Here is a 23916-nt window from a genome sequence, read left to right on the forward strand (position 1 = left end):
CAGGTGGACAGATTGGAAAATGATCTGGCTAGGAGGGTGAATAGCTGTTAATGTTAGTGGCTTTCAATAGGTTGTGTGTAATAGCAGACTATGTGATAACAAGGCCTGATGTGTGAGGGTTGGGGTAAGGACACGGAGAGCTCAATCTCTAAAGATATTGAACTTGATATTGAGTCCGGAAAGCTGCAGGGTCCCCAAGTGGAAAATGAGGTGCTGTTCTTTAAATTTGCATTGAGCTTCACTGGAGCACTCAGCGAACTTGAGACAGAGATGTTGGCCAGGGAACAGGGTGGTGTGCTGGATGTTCAGGGTCTTTTTTGTGGAGACAGCGCAAGTGTTTTGTGAAGCAGTCACCCAGTCTATGCTGCATTTCCACTTGCTGAAGTGTAGGTATTCTCGGTATCTAAGAGCCCAACGACACCTTCCTGGTAAAGCAGTGCTTTGCCTGCACTTCACACAATCTGGTCTACTGCATTCGCTGCTCACAGTTCCATCTCTCCTTCAGCACATGGACAGCAATGGCATAAGATGGCAGCTCGCCACCACCTTGTCCAAAGCAATTGGAGATGGGCAACAATGCTGGCCAAGTCAATGTCAGTTAGCTCAGCCGGCTAGCTTGCAATGTGGAGTGATGCTAACAGTGTGGGTTCAATTCCCATACTGCTGAGATTACCATGAAGGACTCTCCTTCTCAACCTCTTCTCCCGCCCACACAGATGTGCTGACCCTGAGAGTTATCGCTCTCTCATGAGAGAGTAGCCCAACGCTGATTTTACATTTATCCTGTGAATAAACCTAAAACATTCTTGTACTTCACTTTAATAATAAAATAAATAAATAATAATAGCTGTTAACCAGAATCTGTCATATAATCTGGTTTATTGAATCATAAATTTACAAAATTTTGTTTATCATGCAGTTACCATTTAATCCATAATTGCTCATTATGAGTAACTTACTGAAGCCCTTTATTACCTTATTTCTAGAATATAAAAGCATGCAAAAAATATCCTCTTTTATATTGATACATATTTACAATGTAACATTTGCATCTCTCCCCAAACTGAGAATCATGCGTAAAATATACTCACTATAGTTACTACAATGCACATTCATTATTAACATCCATTAGACACTGCAAACACTAACATTAATAATTCAGGCCCACGTAGTATAGATATAGCAGTGCAGTAGCACAATCAATGAATGACATATTGATGCTCTGAGTGCTTCACAAGGTGAAGGGCTATGGGAAATTCTTTGTAGCAATTCAATTCCACTGATCACAAGGAGAGCAAGGTTTTTTTATGCAGCCTCTTGCCTCAGCAGACATGCAAACCAACCCAATCACAGAACACTCTTCAGTGGTAGCATCAGCAGCTAGTGTTGTATTTCAAAGGGATACATGTCAACTATTCAACCCTGGTTCACCAGTTCCTGTTTATAGCTTATACAACACAGCGATGGGTTACACACAGATTCACATTATTGGTAGATGCTGCTATATAGATAAATGGAACTTCACACCATATCTGGTGGTTTTCTTATGTTTAACCAGGATGAAATTCTCACTGGATAGTTACTCATATTCAATGTTTGGACAACAAGCACAGTGCATTTCTCTAAAACAGTGCTTCCAAACCTAGTTCCCACTGAGACCCCATTTCAAAACTAGAGAATTACTGCAGCCGCTCAATGAGATAGAATCATACAGCATGGAAACAGACCCTTCGGTCCAACTAGTCCATGCCGACCGTGTTCCCAAACCAAACTAGTCCCATTTGCCTGGGTTTGGCCCATATTCCTCCAAACATTTCCTATTCGTGTACTTAACCAAATGACTTTTAAATGTTGTAACTGTACCTGCATCCACCATTTTCTCTAGCAGTTCATTCCACATACAAATCACTCTCTGTGCATCTCTCAGTGTGCATGATAAACCTTTTCAAAAAGTTACACATGTACACACTTACATAATCCAAACCGTTCTTCAATAATCTTTGCGTTTTTATTTGACTTTTTGGCAATAAATCTGTTATTTGTTTTTCACTATGAAACCTGGCTGACTTGTTCTTATCACCTGACCTTGACACAGTTGACACATACATAACTTGAATGTCACCAACCACGCTAAATTTAAAATTTGTTCTGATCAGCAGAGAAGTGTAACTAACTGTTATAGGAAGGATATTATTAAGCTGGAGAAAATTCAGAAGCGATTTACCAGGATGTTGCTGGGAATGGTGAGTTTGAGTGATAAGGAGAGGCTGAATAGGCTGGGACTTTTCTCACTGGAGCGTAGGGGGTTCAGAGGTGACTTTATAGAAGTTTACAAAATCATGAAGGATAGATAAGATGAATGGCAAATGTATTTTTCCAAGAGTGGGGGATTTCAAGACTATGAAACATATTTTTAAGTTGAGAGGAGAAAGGTTTAAAAAAGACATGAGGGGCAATTTGTTTACAGAGAGAATAGTTTGTGTGTGGACCTCCAGAGGATGTGGTGGATGTGGGTGCAGTTACAATGTTGAAAAGGCATTTAGATAACTACATGAATAAGAAATGTTTGAAGGATATGAGCCAAGCACAGGCAGGTGAGACAAGTTTAGTTTGGGATTATGGTCAGCATGAACTAGTTGGACTTAAGACTCTGTTTCCATGCTGTATGACTCCATAAAAAAATCTGAGAGAGAGCAGGGAGCGGGGGCTGAGAAAGAGAGCAGGGACTGGGGACTGATAGAGAGCAGGTAATGGGGACAGAGAGAGAGAGAGAGAGCAGGGAGTGGGGGCAGAGAGAGAGAGAGAGAGAGCGGGGAGTGGGGACAGAGAGAGAGAGAGAGAGAGCGGGGAGTGGGGACAGAGAGAGAGAGCAGGGACTGGGGACTGATAGAGAGCAGGTAATGGGGACAGAGAGAGAGAGAGAGAGAGCAGGGAGTGGGGGCAGAGAGAGAGAGAGAGAGAGCGGGGAGTGGGGACAGAGAGAGAGAGAGCAGGGAGTGGGGACAGAGAGAGAGAGAGAGAGAGCAGGGAGTGGGGACAGAGAGAGAGAGAGAGAGAGAGAGCAGGGACAGAGAGAGCAGGGAGTTGTTAAAGTATGAGTACAGTTGTCCCATAAGAAAAAGTCAGTCAAGCTTGTGAACTTGCAAATGGCATATACTGGTCTGACTATGTTGTATGTCTCAAAATGGAGCTCCAGTACAGTCAGTATGTTCATTTCTAAGTATTACTGTTTTATTTTATTGATGTTTCTCTCTGAGGTTATGATTAGGTCAGAGTGACCACTGCTTTATCTGAGTTTGTGAACTTCTAGCTCACAATCCCACTTGGAGAATGTGGCTATAAGCTCTGAGTTGATGACCAATGGTGAACAGGTAGCCTGCAGACTAGTAAGAGTGCGGGTACAGTGCTACCTCTCAATGTCCCTATGTGCAGAAATGTCATTACTGTGTGGTAATGCTCAGTTTCCACGTATGCTGCCCGCTGCTTTAACCCACTACTTCCACCTCTACCATCTATTCCTAACGATAGCATACACAGAATTGCAGCTTATGATTCTCAGTGGTGATTTTATAAGAGCTACTTGCAACTCTTGGTTAAAGTCTTGCAAGTCACAAAATAATTACATATCTACTCGACAAACATATCATGCGCAGGTAATGGTAATTATACTCGATGCAACTCTGTTCACAGACAGATATTCAGGTTGGGGAGCGATACCAGCCCTTACTTTAACCCAAGAGATAGTCTGATGGTAGATTTTCAATAGAAAGCTTAATCTGCAGAGTAAAAAAATCAATAAATAGCTTTAGAAGTGAGGAAAACATCAATGGTGTTTGCTGGAGCTATGACATTTTACCTGAATGCATCATGACATTACTTATATTGAAGTACCTTGAATGACAATCATCTTAGTGGGAGGTTGTACTTTCTTATTAACCTCATTGGCAAAACATTAATCATTACTGACTAGGGAAATACCACGTGAGTTTAAATACAGCTTCTCTTTCATGTCTGTAGCCTGAATGAAAATCTGACTCCATACAATTATAATGCAACCTCAGTAGCTACTTTGTTTAAGTTGGTCAGTCATGTTTATGAAAAGGTCAGTGGATTAATAGAAGTCAAACAGAGTTCTGACAATTAATTTTCGCCTACGCTATTTTCCCTTATCATGATCAGTGCAAACTATTACAATGATAAAGGAATAGAAAGCTTTATTTTAATCTTGAAAATGATTCTTGTACACTCATTTCTTACTACAATTGTGCATGGGCTTGATGAGATCACAATTGGAGTGTTGTGTGCAGTTTTGGTCTCCTCATCTGAGGAGAGATGTTCTGAGTGCAAGAAGACTGATTCCTGGGGTGACAAAACTGATGTAAGGAAAGAGACTAGATTGATTTAGACTATATTTAAAAGATTTTAGAGGAATGGTTGGGAGGGGGGGGTGGAATTTCAGAGAAACCTGAAATATTCTAAAAGGATAAATGCATGAAGGATGTGCTTGATCACTGGGGAGTGCATAACCAAGGGTCAAAGTTTTTTGATTTGGGGTGGGCCACTTGGGACTCTGATGAGGAGCTGTGGAATTCTCTGTCACAGAACATTGAATGTTTTTAAGGAGTTAAATAGAATTCTTCAGGCTAAAGACATCAAGGGTATGGGGAGAAAGCAGAAAAAGGGTACTGAGTTGGACGATCAGCCATGATTGTATTGATAGATTGGGACTTTAAAATGTGTTGCTGGAAAAGCTTATGCCCGAAACGTCGATTCTCCTGCTCCTTTGATGCTGCATGACCTGCTGCGCTTTTCCAGCAACACATTTTTAAGCTCTGATCTCCAGCATCTGCAGTCCTCACTTTCTCTGAGTTGATAGATTGGGAGTCAATGTGGGTCAGTGAATACAGAGGTGAGCAGGGAATGGGTGAAGAAGTAAAGATATGGAATTCACTGCCCCAGAGATTAACCTCAGGAACAGCTTTCACCTTGTTTTTCTTGTTTGGGGTTAGTGGGTAAAGGTATCAATATGGTGCAAAGGCCAGTAAAATGGAATTGAGGTGGACATCATTTATGGTCTTAATTGAATTGCCTAACTTTCTCAAAGGGATGAATGGTCTTCTGCTTTTCTTCTGTACTATCCTTTGCTCCCTACTCTGGGGTAAGCAGCAATCGAAAACCCCTTGAAGTGCAAGACAGACAGTTAAATGTGCTATTTGGTTTCCTCTGGTTGGTACTAAACCCTGTAACAATGAACATCTTCAGAAAATACATCAGTTGCTCTTTTAATTCAGAAACACACATCACTGACCAATCAAATACATCACTATACCTTATTACTCACCTTTAACAATAAAATTAATTGGTCAAATTTAACATTGATGAATCCAATATTTTAAAGACAATGTTTCACATTTCACATAGCCAACGGTGAATGTAGGATCATTTTGACAGATCATAGTAAATATTTTCTCAGGAGATATTTGTTTAAAAATTGGAAACTTAGATGGTCAATGCTAACAGTTGCTAACATTTAAATCATTTAACCATAGCTGCATGATTATAAACTGTGTTACAATAAGATGTACTAAGTGCAAAATGTCTAATTGTAAACTGTGTGGCAGAAAACTGTAAACTCTTTTATGTTGTGTGATTGTAAATTGTATAGCTGTATGGTGTGATACTGCGCTCTGCGACCATATGCTATTCCTGCAAACCTCATGAGCCCATGCTTTAGGACTGGTGACTGTATGCCACATTACTGCATGTTGTGTGATTGTAAACTTGTCATAGATGCATATTGTATGTTGTGTGCCTGTACACTACATGCTTGTTTCCCATGTGACTATTATGGCATGTGACTCCATACAGCTGAAAACTCTGTGGTTGACTCTGAATTGCCCTCTGAAATGGGCTTAGCATGCCACTCAATACAAGGGGAAACTAGGGATGGACCAACATTCCATGATAAAATGAAGAATTACAGGCTTCTCCACATGAGCCCTTGAACTCTGACGGGATAAGTGATTGCACAACCCTGGATTAACTAATAGGCCCCAAACCCTACTGATTATCATGACTGAAATGTCTACCTTTTGCAGATATGTAGCCCTAAGTGAGAGAGCAGGGAATGGTGTCAATCAATCACTGAACAAGCAAAATAATTAAAAAACTAACTTATTTATGACCATTTACATGTTACCATGATGCTTGCTTGGTTAATCACTAATGTTATACATTATTAATTAAAGAGTGACTTCAGAGACATTAATCTTTGGAATGTTAAATACCACAGCTCTGAAGTGCCCTGCCAGTAGTGCATTAGTCTGCAGGGAATAAAGGGAAATGTCTGCATTTCTGTTACATAAGACCACAAGGTTTACGACACACAGTTGATACATGTCGGTTGGTAAATGACAAATTGCACAGTCTATCCAAACCAAGTTTCCATGTTATTCTTCACTACAGTGAAAGTACCTGAAGACCCACTGAATGGTTCAATGCAGATGTATCAAACATGGTCATTTGTGGTTGGAATCCAGCAGCCAAACAAAGCCCAACAATAGCTCACATGACAAATGGGCAATGATGGATTGATTGGATAATAAACAGTTTCATCTTTGACATTACAAACTTCCTATCTACAAACCCTATCTGATGTTTTGCTTGGCAAGGCAATCTGTAAAGCAGGAATCCAAAGTATTTCTCTGTGGTCTTATTATGTCGACATGGGCTGGATGGCGTGAATCTCTCTTCTTCTCCTCAGATGCTTTCGTTGGTGACAGCCATGAGGAATGACACTTACAGGTGGAAGTGATTTTTCGTGAGCTGAGCAAAGATAGGTCAAATAGCAGGGTGCAACAGACCGAACACAGCATGCACATGCTCAGGGCACTCAGGAAATTGCTTCATCCTCGCAAACATCTGGCAGGTCCATCTCCTTCCCTGTGTCCCCATTGCTCTCCTTTCTGCAAGTGGAGAGAAAAGAAATGTACATTCCAGTTCAAATTTTCTCTTAATTTGCATGTGCCTAGTTTGAGGAGGACTCAGTCATGCATTCCAGCCACAGAGTGTGAAGGTGTGGAGTTCCAATCCCATTTCCAGACAGCCCAACAAAGGGAGACCAAAGCTCCCATCTCAGAATACTGGCTTGATTTCCAGTGGGATACATGCCTTAGGCAGGGGTGGAATAGTGAACTTCTCCCCACCAGCTACTCGGTCCATTCTTTGGTGGGGAATGGAGGAATCATTGTAATGATCTCGCCCTGTGCAAAGATGGATGGGTGACTCAAAGGCCCATTGGATGGATATCAGTGCACAAGGGCTGCCCCATGCTCCAGGGTAGGAAGGGGCATCGAAGTGAAACAAAGGATGATGAAAGGCTCTCAATTTCAGGTACCCATTGCAACATCAGACAATCTCTGTTGAGATGTCATGCAGCTAGATGCAAAAACATCACTGCTCCATCCCAATAACATGCCTCCATTCCAGATACAGGGGAATCATTGCCAATTCAGCAGGAAGATACATACAACCACCCTTAGTTTGAGTTACAATATCAGTAAGTGGCTGGGCCCAAGCCACCAGCAACTTGGCTAAATATGCCCAATACATTTTGTTTCAAGGTCTTCCAGCAGAATTCCCAATCCTACTGCATGGTTCCTCAGCACTCTATATAATGGATACTGGGTGAATGACTATGGAGGATATATGGGGGCATGGAGATTGCATGTGGGATCTGAGGGTTTGAGATGACATATAAGATGTGAGGGGTCCTGATGTGACTTGTTAGATACAGCATGAAGGATGCAGTTTAGGGGAAATTTAACGAGTGTTGAAAGTTGAGCTGATGCAATGGGGAGGGGAGGCAGGCCTGTTAACCAGCCTCCTATTATATACTCACAATCATCCTGCAACCCAGCACACATCACTGCACTGCAAACACAAACCTGAACAAAGAAACTCAAATCCAGGGTAAAGTAATGCATGGGTCAACTGTGCAGTTCAGAAAGTGCAAAGGTGTGCAAGCTGCATGTTTCTGAACTTCAACAACTTGTGATGTCTATGCTATGTGTCTCTCTCACACTGCATTGGGTTTTCTTCGCCCTTTGAGGATCAGCTGGGTGATAGATGGGTTTCCAAAATGGCCTTAGAGATAGTGTATGGTGCCTGTCTTCGACCCCACCACCATACCATGTTGCTAATGACAGGAATTGAAGAAGACTTCCCATCCATCTGGAGCCAATTGAGCTCATGGCACAGAGTGGCAGACCAATAAATAAACCCTGGTGGCTTCCAGGTTTATAGGCCTTCTTTCCAGGCACTTCTTAGCCAAGGAAGGGACTTCTAGGGGCAATGCCTGTGCATACTGCAATGTGGTTTCTATCTTCAGTGGATGATCAGCCCTGGTTTCACTGGAGTGTGTGTACTTCCATCTGTGTGCAACCTTGGGTGCAGTTCCAGCAATGGCCATTGATACTGGTGGTGCTGCTGAGCCTGCTAATGTGCCAGATGTCTCATTGACTAGAAGCTCATGGGGGTAAGGCATTCATCCTTAAGCTATAGGGATGATGGCTGCAATAACAGTCCAAGATGGAGACCCAGTTCCTGCTGCTCAGCAAAGTGAGGGGGACATTTTTCCAACAGTCACCATAACCAAATCCAGATCTTTAAGAATATGTAACAAAATATCTCATTTGTCTTCTGTGGAACTGTAACTGCAAGATGTAAATCTTGGGATTATGACACCACACTCCCCAACAGTCCGATCCACATTCTCCAAATCATCCCACCCAAATCATGTGCAAATATACATCCACACACTTTTCCTCATAACTCCACAACACTTTGCCCATATCCCCCTACACTCCTGCTACACTACACATTCCGCTGCCATAACTCCACACCTGTGGCCCACATGGGATTGAGAAATGAGGAAAATGTATGAAGATTTAGCTCTCCAGCCTTGAAATGTGGCTCCCATAAGAATTGACCTTCTACAGAGATACAGCTAAAATACTGAAACCATTAGAGGAAAACAAAATATGGCATGCTTAACTCGCAGATGATCAATATAACATGGCTATCATGAAGTTCTTCTACACACAAACAGTGGTCACCATATGTAATAATGGCTCATGTTGGTCTTCAAGTGTAAGGAAACTTGCTCAATATATGGGAAATACAGTTACAACTGGAAGAATTGGAGCCTATAATCATCCTCAAACCTAGTCAAATACCAGTTCAAAAAAGGTACATATCAGTGGATGGCTCAGATCAGTAATAGTGCTCCTCCCTTCCCCTTATGTCTGGATGTTGTAGTGCCAACTCCTGGAGTTGCAGGACTTCAGTTGAGTAACTTGCATGCTAGGTAATATGGTACAATCAGAACTTGAGAACAGGGTGAGTAGTGTTAGTGATGGGTGATTCATCATCCATCTGACTGGATATTTTAGCAGCTCCAACCATTTCATAACATGTTGTACACCTCAGCAATTAATAGCAGTGCCTGAGTTTGAATATTAACATTCATGCTTTCCCAACTAAAGTTTAATGATTCTTTTCATTTATTACTCGAACCTCTCTGCAATCTCCTATCATTGTTGCTTGCTGATTTTGCAAAGAGTTCCTTAAATCTGAGAGTATCTTTCTTAGCTTTCCTTTAAACTTCTCTTTGCACAGCTTTTTGCTTCTGTACATGATACACTCATTCCCAATTTAGCAAAAAGGAAAGAATTGCCTTTATAAAGCACCATTACGATCTCAGGCTATCTCAAAGTGCTGGGCAGCTACTGAAGTGCTTATTGAAGCACAGTCACTGGTCGAATACAGGAAATGTGACAGCTAATGTAGACACAGTAAGCTCCCACAAACAGCATAGAGATAATGGCCAATAATCTGCTTTAGGATTGATTGATGGATAAATACGGCCGGGGTAGCCGGAGAACTCCCCGGCTATTTTTCAAACTGTGTTGTGGGATCTTTTACATCCATTAGAGAGGGCAGATGGAATCTCGTTTCAAACAACTGTACCTCTGACAGTTCAGCACTGACACATGAAAGGCATTTTATTCTGGTTTGCAGCTTGACCCTATGATCTACTTCCTAATTTTTTTGTTCGCTGCAATTTAAGGCCAATAGTTCCAAAAACACATTTCCTGAAATCCAGTGTCTTAGCAACCCTGTGCTCATACTGTCTAATTGTATTATTATGATCATGGCTTGTTTATCTCTCCTTTTTCCAATATTTGCCTCTCTTTCAACAGATGGTATCAAGGGGCAGGCTTGTGTTAGCTCTACTTACTCACCCCTGTTTAATTATGTGAATCAGATTGCCCCATAATCATCATCCTTTCCCTCTCCAATGCTCAGTTTGTTACTCAGATCACTCCATGCTGATTTTCTTCTGTTGCTGAGCCATACAATACCAGACTGAGCTGCCAAGTGTCTCATACTGCAAGGTGTGCAATTACAAAGCCAGCTAGTTAAAGAGTGAGCAGAATACCAATAAGAGAAAGAAAACTAATCTCTACCCATCATCAAAGTGAGGTAATTCAGAATTCTTTGACTCATTCCCCACGCACCTCTGTGTTCACTGACTTACATTGACTCCCAATCATCATTAGTCGAGAGTGTGGTGCTGGAAAAGCACAGCAGGTCATGCAGCATCTGAGGAGCAGGAGAACCAACATTCCGGGCATAAGCCATTCATCAGGGTAGGGGTTTTGCCCAAAACATCAATTCTCCTGCTCCTCGGATGCTGCCTGACCTGCTGTGCTTTTCCAGCACCATACTCTCAATTCTGATCTTCAGTATCTGCAGTTCTCGCTTCCTATCACTCTGAGTCATCAATACCCTGATTTTAAAACTTTCATCTTTGTTTTCAATCCCTACCATGTTCTCACTCCTCCCTACCTCTGTAACATCAAGCATAGAAAGATAAAAAATAGGAACAGGAGTAAGCTTTTGACCTTTCATATCTGCTCCTCCATTCAATATGATCACAGCTGATCATCCAACTCAGTACTCGTCCCACTGTCTCCTATATCCTTTGATCCCTGTAGCCTTAAGGACAATATCTAACTCCTCCTTGAAACCATTCAATGCTTCGGTTTCAATTGCTTTCTGTGGCAGAGAATTCCATATATTCATCACTCTTGAAGAATTTATTTTCTCATTTTCTATCTAAGTGGTCTATCGTGTATCATTAAACTGTGATTCTTGGATTTAGACACCCTGTCATCAGGTACATCCTTCTTGCATTTACCTTGAAAGAATTTGACAGATTTCTATGAGATCAGTCCTGCTATTCCAGACTCCCTCCACAGCCAAGGTATCCTTTGTCAGATAAGACCAAAACTCCACACAATACACAATGCAGTCCCACAATCCTCCAAGACCATTTCATTCCTCAAACTAAGATCTCTGCCATGATTCTAACCTTTTTTGTTTCACTATGGATGACTGAGCCTTAATGTGTCTAGGCCATTATCTCGGAATTTCTTCCAAAAGCATCTCTCATTCTATCTGCGTCTCTCAAAAAGAACACCCTAAAATCAGCCTCTATGATACAGCTCTTGGCCAACTGTCCTAATAATTTCTGCCTTGTTTTTGTGTCTTTTTCTGTCAGATTATATGTGTCTGAAGCACCCTATGCTGTTTTAGTGACACTAAATACGTGTAAAATGTTAAGTTTGAAAGAGTAGTCACAGTTAAATTGTTTTACAAGTCAAATCAGACAGTTTGTAGCACACAGGGTTCTATCAAGAAATGTGTGCGAAATGCTTCATTAGTGATGTGCGATTTGAATTCAAGTGGAAGTCAGGAAACATAGCACATAAGAAAAACAGAAACTTCATTTGCAAATCTTCTGGTGAGTATAAAAAGTAGGAAATGAGAATAAATGTCAACAGGATAAAAATTTACAGGCCCCTGGTCACAGACTTGTTAAAATCTCAGCACAAATTTAAATTAGAAGTGATCATCAGCGCAGAATATACACAAGGTCCTGCAGCAAAAGGACATGGTATCAAATGAGCAGATTGTAAAAGTCATTTGGTAGAATGCCTCATCTCCATAAATTACAAACAAGACCAAGATGGAGCTTGGTTGGCAGTGAGAAAGCCCACCCACATACTGGCCTCGAGGTTACTTATCCTCCTTGTGGAATGTGTCTTTGCAGAGTTCACCCATGGGTCACCCCCTGCAGTGTCTGTGCCACAAGATTCTGTGCTCTACTGGCTGTTTCCCAGGGGAACACACTAAATCAAACTTCAACTTCCTGGAGGACCATTAGCTTCGTGAAAGATGTTTTTTGGTCTGTCCAGGATTTGATGGTCTTAGAGTCAGAGTAACAGAGTCATAGAGCGTAGAAACAGACTCTTCAGTCTAAACAGTCCATGCCAAACATAATCCCAAATTAAACTGGTCCCATCTGCCTGCTCCTGGCCCATATCCCTTCAAACTTTCCTATTCATGTACTTATCCAATTGTCTGGTGTAAAGTTTGTGCTTGACCCAGTGTTGCTGATGGGCACATTTCAAGGTCCAGGACCATGTGCTGAGGGCTAGACTGAAGCTTGGGACATCCCCTGCATAGAGGCAATGGGGAAAGGTAACTGTTTAAGGCCTTTCAGCCATAGTTCACAGAGGGGCTGGATGGGACTAAGAATCGTTCAACGAATGTACATTGTAAGTCAGGTACACTTTCTGTAATTTCCAATTTGAAAAGTTTTACCCTTGGGCTGTGAATCTGTGAAACTTTTTAAATTATAAGATTACTAAAATTGTACAGGGTGGAATGTGCTGTACGAGGACAATTCTTGTAAATTCTGTAATATTTAAGTCAAATGGTTTTGTGATTGTTTTTGTTGATAAATTTTAATGATAAAACCAATATTTTTGAAAACAGAAACGACCTTGAACTTGTCAGTGCAAGGTCAATGTGAAACTGGACCCCCAGTGTTTGAACTGTCGGTACCTGGTAGGTATTAGACAGAATTAAATTTGGCCCAAAGTCTGATCAGCAACTGGTGGAAGATAAATCCTACGGGAGGGTAGAGACAGAATGAGTTAATGAGAAAAACCATGAAAAATATCAGTATTATTTGCAAATGAGTTCCCTGTTCTTATAAAGTCATGGAGTCACATAGCTTGGTCCAACTCACCCATGCTGACCAGGTTTCTCAAACTAAACTAGCCCCACTTGCCTGCGTTTGACCCATATCTCTCTAAACCTTTCCTATTCATGTACCAATCCAAATGTCTTTTAAAAGTAACCATATCCACACGTACCACTTCCTCTGGCAGTTCACTCCATACATGCACCACCTTCTGTGTGAATGAGTTGCCCCTCATGTTACTTTTAAATATTTTCCTTCTTACTTTAAAAATAATTCTCCTATTTTTGAACTCCCCTACCTTGAGGGAAAATACCTTTGTTAGAAGATCATATGTGTGCCACACATATTTTATAAATCTATGTAAGGTCACCCCTCAACCTTGTACGCTCCAATGAAAAAAGTTTCAGCTTATCCAGCCTTTTCTTATAACTCAAACCCTCCAATCCTGGCAACAGCCTGGCAAATAGAGTTGTAAAGATATACAGTACGTAAACAGACTCTTCCATCCAACTCGTCCATGCTGACCAGATATCCTAAATAAATCTAGTCCTATTTGCCAGCACTTGGTCCATATCTCTCTAAACTGGCACTGCTGCCTTATAGCGCTAGGGTCCCAGGTACGATTCCAGTCTTGGGTGGAGTTTGCACATACACCCCGTGCCTGCATAGGTTTCTTCTGAATGCTCTGGTTTCCTCCCACAGCCCAAAGATTTGCAGGTTAGATGAATTGGCTATGCTAAATTGTCCATAGTGTTCAGGGATGTGTAGATTAGGCGCATTAGCCATTGGAAATGTAGGGTTATAGGTTAAGGGCATGCACCTGGCAGTGATACTCTTCGGAGGGTCGGTGTGGACTTGTTGGGCCAAATGGCCTGTTTCCACATGGTAAGTGTTAGGTATTCTATGTTAAACCCTTCCTATTCATATACCCATCCAGATGCCTTTTAAATGTTGTAATTGTACCAGCCTCCACCACTTCCTCTGGCAGCTCATTCCATACACGCATCACCTCTGTATGAAAAAGTTGCGCCTTAGTTCCCTTTTACATTTTTCCCCTAAACCTATGTTCTCTAGTTCTGGATTTCCCCCATCCCAGGGAAAGGACTTATCCATTCCCCTCATGATTTTATAAATCTCTATAAAGTCATCCCTCAGCCTCTGATGTTCCAGGGAAAACAGCCTCAGCCTATTCACCCTCTCCCAATAGCTCAAACTCTCCAACCCTAGCAACATCCTTGTAAATCTTTCCTGAACCCTCTCAAGTTTCACAATATCATTCTGATAGGAGGGAAACTAGAACTGTACACAGTATACAGGTTGTAATGAGCCTGTTTTGAAGTATATGAGATGAGTCAGACTGGTTTTATTGGTTTTTCCTTCTAGGGTGCAGGAATGCATTGCTGTTTCCCATCTTCTCAGGAACATTTATTCTTTGGTTGAAAGCTTGTATTTCAGTAGTGGCCCTCTAGGGCCTAATTCCCAGTACAGCAAGCATTGAATTTTGGTTCCCTCTCTCACCAAAAATACAGATAATTACCTCTTTAAGCCCCTTAAACAGACCTGCATAAAGGATTGTCTGGTAACATATTCCACAGATCGTAATTTAAATATGACCTATTGTTTTTAAGCAATGGACTCTACAATTGCTGAGTTCCTGGTGGGTTAAGTGTCTTGGTCACTGAATGGCTAGGTGACTGGCCATACTCTGGGACAGTGTTGCTTTAATAACGGAACTGAGAGACCCTCACCTCAAAGCCTTAGCAGAGAGACCTAAACTGAGGGTCCATTTCCACAGGGAAATCAGAGCAAAAGCCTTTGTTTCAATAGGGGGAAACAAAGGTCCTTCAAGGGATGAAGACAAAATATTTTTTTAAGTTATTCCCTCAGCAGAAGTACTGTCAGCATTCATAGAAAATCAGTGTCTTCTAGGATTGATTACTTTGGTCTTGTCAGATAATCCAGGCCTGTTGAAATCATGGAAGCCAAGCCTAATATAAACAAGTGGAGGACTGCTGGGTTTAAGAGTCATGTGCTAGCTGGAATTCCTCAGGTAGCCCCACAGAGTTTTCTCTTGTATCCCAAATAGAGCTGGGGAACTGGCAAGGTTGGAATGACAAAACTGTCCATCCTGAAGCCACGTTGAATCTTAGAAACATCAGTAATAGGTCATAGAGTTATACAGCACAGAAACACACCCCTCAGTCCAACTCATCCATGCTGACCAGACAGCCTATAAGTGTAGTCCCATTTGCCAGCAATTGGCCCATATCCCTCTAAACCGTTTATATTCACGTACTGATCCAAATGCCTTTAAAATGTTTAATTGTACCAGCTTCCACCACTTCCTCTGACAACTCATTCCATGCACGCACCACCTTGTGTGTAAAAATGTTGCCCCTGTGCCCTCTAGTTTTGGACTCACCTACCCTGGGAGAAAGACCCTGGCTTTTACCCTATCCACGCCCCTCATGATTTTATAAAGCTCTATAAGGTCACCCCTCAATCTCCAGTGCTCCCAGGAAAATAGCCCCAGCCTATTCGGTCTCTCCCTGTAGCTCAAACCCTCCAATCCCAGCAACATCCTTGTAAATCTTTTCAACACTCTTTTAAGTTTGACAACATATTTGTGAAACTTGAATGCAGTATTCCAATAGTGGCCTAACCAATGACCTCCAAACTCCTATACTCAAAGCCTTGACCAATAAAATGCAGAATTCTGGGAGATGCATACATCATCTAAGATTCCTGGAATTGCAACCTCAACAGTTGACCTTCCTGATCTAATAAACTGCACAGACCTGACTTCTTCTTTATCAGATGGAACCAGTTAACGGTATCAGATTTGGTAAGACCAATCATTATTTTACCAACATGAATGTATTCACCTCTCTCTCTCTCTCTCTTACACACACACACATTACCTTAATGAAGGATGCCTTTTTGAGGAATTCAGAAACATAGTCTTGTCCCTGTAAGGGTCAGAAAAATGAAGAAATAAAGGAAACTACAGTGAATACATAAAAAGAATCAGAATTAGAAATCAACAGTGGATATGTCCAATGGAAAACCAAAGAAATTAGGATACTGGAAATTAGAAACAAAATCAGAAATTGGTGGAAAAACCCAGCAAGTCTGGCAGCATCTTTGGAGAGAAAACAGAGTTAATATTTCAGGTTCAGTGACCCTTCCTCAAAACATGAACAGAAGACTGTTCTTAAGAAAGGTCTCTGGATCTGAAACAATAACTCTGCTTTCTCTCCAGGGATGCTGCCAGACCTACTGACGATTTTTCCAGCAATTTCTTGTTTTACTGTTGAACACGTCCATAAGGACGCCTGATTGAGAATGGGCATATTCCTATCCTGGAAGTGGAATACACTTTGAAAAAGTATCAGAATCCAGGCTGATAATGCTTTGGTCTCAGTTCCAGCCTCCTGAGATAATGTGCTCTCAGGAAAGTTGTGTTCATTTACCATACTGTGCCACTGCTATTGGTGCCCCAAAGAATGAGCTCTGAACTAACATGTCTGCCTTTGAGGAAAAAGGCAATGTGGGATAAGTGAAATTCTTCCATCACTTTGAACATTTCCCTATTTAATTAAAGGAAGGTTACAATCCCCTGATCCATCAGTCTTGGTGTCTAACCACATGGGAGGTGGTGCTCTGTCTAGATTAATCATTCTCAATCATGATACTACCATAATCGGAATCTCAATGCTTTTCCAAACATGACAACTTGACTTTATTTGTTTTTATTCTTCTTTCTAAAATGGACGATTCATATTTTCCCAGCTCCCATTTTCCAGTTGCCAGGTCTTTACCCCTTCACCTCACCCTAAAGTAATCTTATTGTGGCCTCTCTGTGAACTCTTCAAAACTTACTCTCCCATCTCTCTTGGCGTCATCAATAACTGTCATTTGTCCCTTCATTAAAATCATTTATATAAATTATAAATGATTGAGGTGCTAGCACCGATCCTTGTGTTACATCATTTATTTCACCTTACCAACGAGAAGGAAACTGAGTGATTTACAAGGATGGCTTTGTGTTTTGAAAGTAAGGAATTTGGTGTATTTTGTAAAACCTGTTTGTGTAGCTGTGGGTTCCAGCAACGTACAGACAAATTAGGGGCAAGGGGTTACATTTGAAACTGGTTTGTGGACTAGGGACCAAGTATTAATAATAAAGATCCTCTGCCTGCCAACAGCAAGATGATTGGTTGTCAGGTCGGTGAATAGCTTGGGTGTGAGCAAGACAGAGAGAAGCTAGTCAAACCAGAAGGGAAACCAGCACAAAAAAAATCTCTCTTGTCTCTGAAGTAAGCCACCTTAAACCTGATTTTAAAAAAAGCTTATCTTTCCTTCAGCAGATGCTGCAAGTTGTGACTCAGAATCAGATAGGTCAGAGACCTTTCATAGGTGAAACAGCCACCTTGCGCCTTTTGCAAACCAATGGAAGCATTCAGAAAATGGTTGAGGAGGACCTTTTGGCTTAGCAAGAACCAACTCAATAGATCTTATGAACAAAGATGATGGAACTGTTTTCCCTCTGTTTTTGTTTTTGTTTTTCCTTATGATGTTATCTATCCAAGTGTATAAAAGGCATTTTGAGTTTAAATTTATAGAGTTTATTTAACTTGGTTTAATTGTTTACTTATGAGTGGAATCTAATGACGTGTTATAAACAGTGAGTTTTTGTTAAACACAGAAACCTTGTTTATGTTTTTTATTAATTACCTGCATTTGAAAATCAGATAGTTTGGAATCCTGTTTCTGTAGTTGTGGGTTCCAGCAATGTGTCAACAAATTGGGATCAAGGTTTGGTTAGTTTGAAGCAGATTGGTTTGTAGTCTCGGGACCAAGTATTGATGTCAAAGGTCCTTTGCCTACCGACAACAACAAGATATGTATTTCTTTAAAAGATTTAATTTCTGTGTTTATTTCAGGAATGGTGGAGCTTGATTTCCAATGTGCCATCCAATTGAAACTTGACATAGCCATCTTCCTATATTTTCATGAAAATAGATGTTTTCGGCTTTCTGCTTTTGGTCACCCTCATTTTTGAATAAATGAGTTATATTAGCTACCTTCCAATCTAATGGAATCTTCCCCTTAGATAAGAGGGCCAACCCGTTCACAGGATTCAGATGTAGTTTTAGTAGTGCCTTGTATAGTTCTATCAAGAAATGCTATTTTTATATACCTTTCCTTTTGGATAAAGACTTTCCTATTAGGCATGGAACTTGAATGCTTGCTTTTTGTGATCCATGTACAAAGATCTCCAAATCACTCTATGCTGCACCTTTCTGCATTTAACTATTATTCAGCCCATCTATTCTTCCTGGCAAAGTGCAGAACCTCTGACTTTCCCATATTATATTCTGTCTGCCAGGTTTTTGCCCACTCGTTTAACCTATTTGTATCCCTCTGTAGATTGTTTGTGCCACTCTTACCACTTGCCTTTTCATCTATTTTTGTGTCATCTGCAAACCTGACAATAGTACACTTGCTAGGAGAAAGTGAGGACTGCAGTTGCTGGAGATCAGAGTTGAGAGTGTGATGCTGGAAAAGCGCAGCAGGTCAGGCTGTTACAATATGTGATCCTGAAAATACCCACCACCCCCGCCCCTGCCAAGGACATGCAAGCCCTGGGCCTCCTACACGGCCAAGCTCTTGCCACCTGACGCTTCATCTTCTGCTTTAGGACCCTCCAACCACACGGAACCAATGTGGATTTCACCAGTTTCCCCATTTCCCCTCTCCGACTTTATCCCAGATTCAACCTTCCAACTCGGTACTGCCCTCCTGAACTGTCGTACCTGTCCATCTTCAATCTCGCTGATCTGCTCCGACCTATCATCTTCACCCCCTCCTTCATCTACCTATCGCATTCCTAGCTACCTTCCGCCCCCAACCCCCCCACCCCAGCCCCACACCCTTCCTGTTTATCTTTTAGCCCCCTTGGTCCACCCCCTCATTCCTACTGAAGAGCTTATGCTTGAATTGTTAACTCTCCTGTTCCTCAGATGCTGCCTGACTGGCTGTGCCTTTCCAGCACCACACTCTTCGACTTGATAGCCATAAGACCATATGACATAGGAGTGGAAGTAAGGCCATTCGGCCCAGAGTCCACTCGCCATTCAATCATGGCTGATGGGCATTTCAACTCCACTTACCGGCATTCTCCCCGTAGCCCTTAATTCCTTGTGACATCAAGAATTTATCAATCTCTGCCCTGAAGACATTTAGTGTCCCGGCCTCCACTGCACCCTGCGGCAATGAATTCCACAGGCCCACCACTCTCTGGCTGAAGAAATGTCTCTGCATTTCTGTTCTGAATTGACCCCCTCTAATTCTAAGGCTGTGTCCATGGGTCCTAGTCTCCTCGCCTAATGGAAACAATTTCCTAGCGTCCACCCTTTCCAAGCCATGTATTATCTTGTAAGTTTCTATTAGATCTCCCCTTAATCTTCTAAACTCCAATGAATACAATCCCAGGATCCTCAGCCGTTCCTCGTATGTTAGACCAACCGTTCCAGGGATCATCCATGTGAATCTCCACTGGACACGTTCCAGTGCGAGTATGTCCTTCCTGAGGTGTGGGGACCAAAACTGGACACAGTACTCCAAATGGGGCCTAACCAGAGCTTTATAAAGTCTCAGTAGCACATCGCTGCTTTTATATTCCAACCCTCTTGAGATAAATGACAACATTACATTTGCTTTCTTAATCATGGACTCAACCTGCATGTTTACCTTTAGAGAATCCTCGACTAGCACTCCCAGATCCCTTTGTGCTTTGGCTTTATGAATTTTCTCACCATTTAGAAAATAGTCCATGCTTGTATTCTTTTTTCCAAAGTGCAAGACCTCGTATTTGCTCACACTGAATTCCATATCCCTGCTTAGTTCAACTCTGTCTTCTATTAGTTATCCCATTGAGTATCAATGCTAATCTACTAGCTCCAACACCATGGACTCTTATCTTATCAATTAGCTCAATGTGTGGTACCTTATCAAATGCCTTCTGAAAATCTAAATATTAAATCAACTGCTTCATCGATATCTATTCTTTGTTACCTCCTCAAAGAAATCGAGTAAATTTGTCAGACATGATTTCCCCTTCATGAAGCCATGCTGGTTCTGCTTGATTACATTAAGTATTTCTAAATGCTCTTCAGCCCACCATTCGAAACTCTTCTCTGCCTGTTCATGTGTCTGTCTAAATTCTTACACATGTTGCTATAATATCTGCTTCTATATCTCCCTGGCAGCATTTTCCTGGCACCACTACTCTTTGTGTAAAAAACTCGTCTCGCACATCTCCTTTAAACTTTTCCCCCCTCACCTTATGCCCTCTAGTATTTGACATTTCCACCCTAGGAAAAATACTCTGACTATCTGCCCTATCCATGCCTTTCAATTTATATACTTCTATCAAGTCACCCCTCAGCCTCTGAAGCTCCAGTGTGCCTAATCTCTCCTTGTAGCTAGTGCACTCCAATCCAGGCAACATCCTGGTAAATTTCTTTTACACTCTCTTCAACACGTACAAACCCTTCCTATAGTGTGACAACCAGAAAGTTCCAAGAATGACTTGCCAATGTTTATACTCTGTGCCCCAACTGATTAAAGGCAAGCAGACCATACACCTATTTTTAACTGACTTCTCCATTGGAGTTGTCATTTTCCAGTAGCTGTGGACTTGAAACCCAAGATCTCTTTGTATATCAAAGCTCCCAAGAATCCTGACATTTTCTGTCTACTTTCCTCTTACATTTGACCATCCAAAATCCATCGCCTCACACTTGTCCGGATTAAAAGCCATCTGTAATTTCTTCACCCAAATTTCCAACTGATCTATACTCTCTGTATACTTTGACAACCTTCCTCACTATCCACAATTTTTTGTGTCTACTACATACTTACAAATCAGACCATCTACCTTTTCATCCAAATCATTTATATGTATTAGAGGTCCCATCAGATCCATGCAGAACACCACTGGTCACAGACTTACATGCTAGTCCTGAACTCCCATCAACTGGCCTTTAAAAGGTGTGGATTTACCCTCAAACAGCCTCCCCAATCTAATTTCTCCAGTTCCTGTCTAATACTGTTATAATTAGCTGTGCCCCAATTTAGCACTTTCACCCAATAACTAGATTTATCCTCATCCAAAACTATCTTAAAATTTGTAGAATTATCATTACAGCTCCCAAAATACTCTCCTACTAAGATTTTGATCACCTGGCCAGGCTCCTTCAGTTTTCTAATCATAGGACATATGACATAAAACAGTAGCTGTGGACTTGAAAGCCAAGATCTCTTTGTATATCAAAGCTCCCAAGAATCCTGTCATTTTCAGGATCAAGCCCTTTGTTCCACCACATCTGAACACAATGTCCTTATCCCTCCACTCTCTACCTGTTCATGTGTCTAAATCTTTTACATGTTGCCATCATATCTGCTTCTACACCTTCCCTAGCAACATGTTCTGGGCACCTACTATCCTCTGTATAAGGAGAACTCGCTTTACACATCTCCTGTAAGCTTTCCTCCTTCACCTTAAAGTTATGTCCCCTAGTATTTGACATTTTCACCCTGGTCAAAATACACTGACGATGCATGCTATCCATGCCTCTCATTTTATATACTTCTATCAGGTCACCCCTCTGACACTCTAGCGACAACAATGTAAGTTTCGAGTGTGTGGTGCTGGAAAAGCACAGGTCACACAGCATCCGAGCAGCAGGAGAATCAACATTTTGGGCAAAAGCCCTTCATCAGGAATGCAATGTAAGTTTGTCCAATCTCTCCTTATAGCTAATCCACTCCAATCCAGCCATCTTCGTAGAAATTTTCTTTTAAATTCTCTCCAAAGCATTCGAACCCTTCCTATAGCATGGTGACCCAGGACTGCACAGAATATTCCCAATAAAGCCTAATTAAAGTTTTATACAGTTGTAACATGACTTGCCAACTTTTAAATTCAACAACCTGACTGATTAAGTCAAGCATGCCAAATGCCTTCTTTACCACCTTATCCACTTTCAGAGAGCTATGGACTTGCACCCCAAGATCTCTCTGTATATCAATGCTCCCAGGGGTCTACTGTCTACCTTCCTCTTGCATTTGACCTTCCCAAATCTTTTAACTCACTCTTGTGCGGATTAAAATCCACTGTTATTTCTCCACCCTAACTTTCCAATTCTATACCTTGCTGTATACTTTGACAACCTATCCACAACTCACCAAGTTTTGTATCATCTATAAGTATACTAATCAGACCAACAAAACAGCAGAGTTCACATATACGGTCCCTTCTTTGGTTATTGTTTCAGGAAATCATCCTGGATGCACCTAACAAAGTTTGCCCCATCCAAGCACCTGGCATTAAGGGAGTCCCAGTCAATATTAGGGAAATTAAAATCACCCACTACAACAACCCTGTTGTTTTTACACCTTTCCACAATCTGCTCACATATCTGTCCCTGTATGTCCTGCTGGCTATTACGAGGTCTGTAGTATAATCGTTTCATAATGATTACACCTTCTTATTCATGAGTTCTCTTGATATGTCCTCGCTGGATGAGTCCTCCAACATGTCCTCTCTTAGTGCAGCTGTGACATTCTCCATAAAGCAACTCCCGCAACCCTTCTATGACCCTCTTTCTCTCAATTGAAACATCTAATCAGCTGGGAATTTTCCTAAATCTAAGCGTTCTTGGAATATTATTATCAATGCATCCCCTATTTCTGAAACTACTTCCTTTAATATCCTAGGATGCAATCCATCAGGTCCAGAGGACTTAATAACCTTTAGCTTCCCTAGTACATTTTCTATAGAGATAATTATTCTGTTGATTTCCTCACTTTGTCGTGTCCCTTGATAATTTAGCATTCTTAGAATACTGTTAATGTCTTGTACCATGAAGACTGATTATTTATTCAACTCTACTGCTATTTCCCGACTTCCTATGGTTATTTCCAGTCTCATTCTCTCACAGGCCTATATTCAAAACTGGTTAGATTCTATCAGCACACTTCAAATGGAAAATCAAGGAATTCTTAAAACAACGGTGGAAAATAGGAAGAGAAACAACGCATTGATAAAATAATACTCACTTCATGACTGAGGATACTGTAATATTTTGAGGAAGTTTTCTATTCACATTTACCTATAGTAAGTTAACCTAATCATAAATCACCTGCTTGAATATTAGTTTGTCTATTTTATATAACTTTTTCTATAATATATTTTATTGAGAAAAAATATATTTTTAAAATATTACAAGTGCAAAACAATGCAATTCAAAGCAGTACAAAATAAACCCAAATTTTAAAAAATCCCCAACCTACTCTCCTGTACAAATATATAAACATATAGAGAAAAATATAAAATTTAAAAAAACTTAAACTAGCTATTTTGCTAAAAAAATAAATAGCCAACAACAAACAAATAAATAGTAATAACTCAACTCAGTCAAACAAAACAGTGATACATTCACAGTTCCTCCTACTTGGATATTGGACTCATGAAACATAATCGTTACGGCTATATAAAAGCTCTTGTTAGTGTGGCAGATAAATCTATGTCTAGGTATTCCTAAAAGGGCTGTCATGTCTTGTAACAGTTTTGTGGAGTAGCATATTTGTGAGAAAATCCAAGGGAATATGCTCCATTACAATCTTCCCCAACCCAACAGGCCTAGGGGTTTTTTGGATATCCAACCAAGGAAGATATTCTTTCTTGCACAGAATGTGAGAATATTGAGAAGTTATTTTCTTATGCACGT

At 41.0% G+C, this 23916-nt stretch overlaps 1 protein-coding gene across 4 annotated transcripts in view; it reads right to left on the reverse strand.

Annotated features, from left to right (window-relative positions):
* Nucleotides 1–5558: 5558 nt before the first annotated feature.
* Nucleotides 5559–23916, reverse strand: part of camkk1a (calcium/calmodulin-dependent protein kinase kinase 1, alpha a) — a 250736-nt gene continuing 232378 nt past the window's right edge. For all 4 annotated transcript variants that reach the window (XM_060848477.1, XM_060848475.1, XM_060848478.1 and 1 more), the window contains 2 exons: nucleotides 16039–16086; nucleotides 5559–6965 (listed from right to left, as the gene is read on the reverse strand). In XM_060848477.1, the coding sequence (XP_060704460.1) occupies nucleotides 6893–6965; nucleotides 16039–16086 (121 nt within the window). In that variant the 3' untranslated portion in view covers nucleotides 5559–6892. The remainder of the gene's footprint in view (nucleotides 6966–16038; nucleotides 16087–23916) is intronic.

Source organism: Hemiscyllium ocellatum, chromosome 31 (genome assembly GCF_020745735.1).
Source record: "Hemiscyllium ocellatum isolate sHemOce1 chromosome 31, sHemOce1.pat.X.cur, whole genome shotgun sequence".
Taxonomy (NCBI): Eukaryota; Metazoa; Chordata; class Chondrichthyes; order Orectolobiformes; family Hemiscylliidae; genus Hemiscyllium; species Hemiscyllium ocellatum.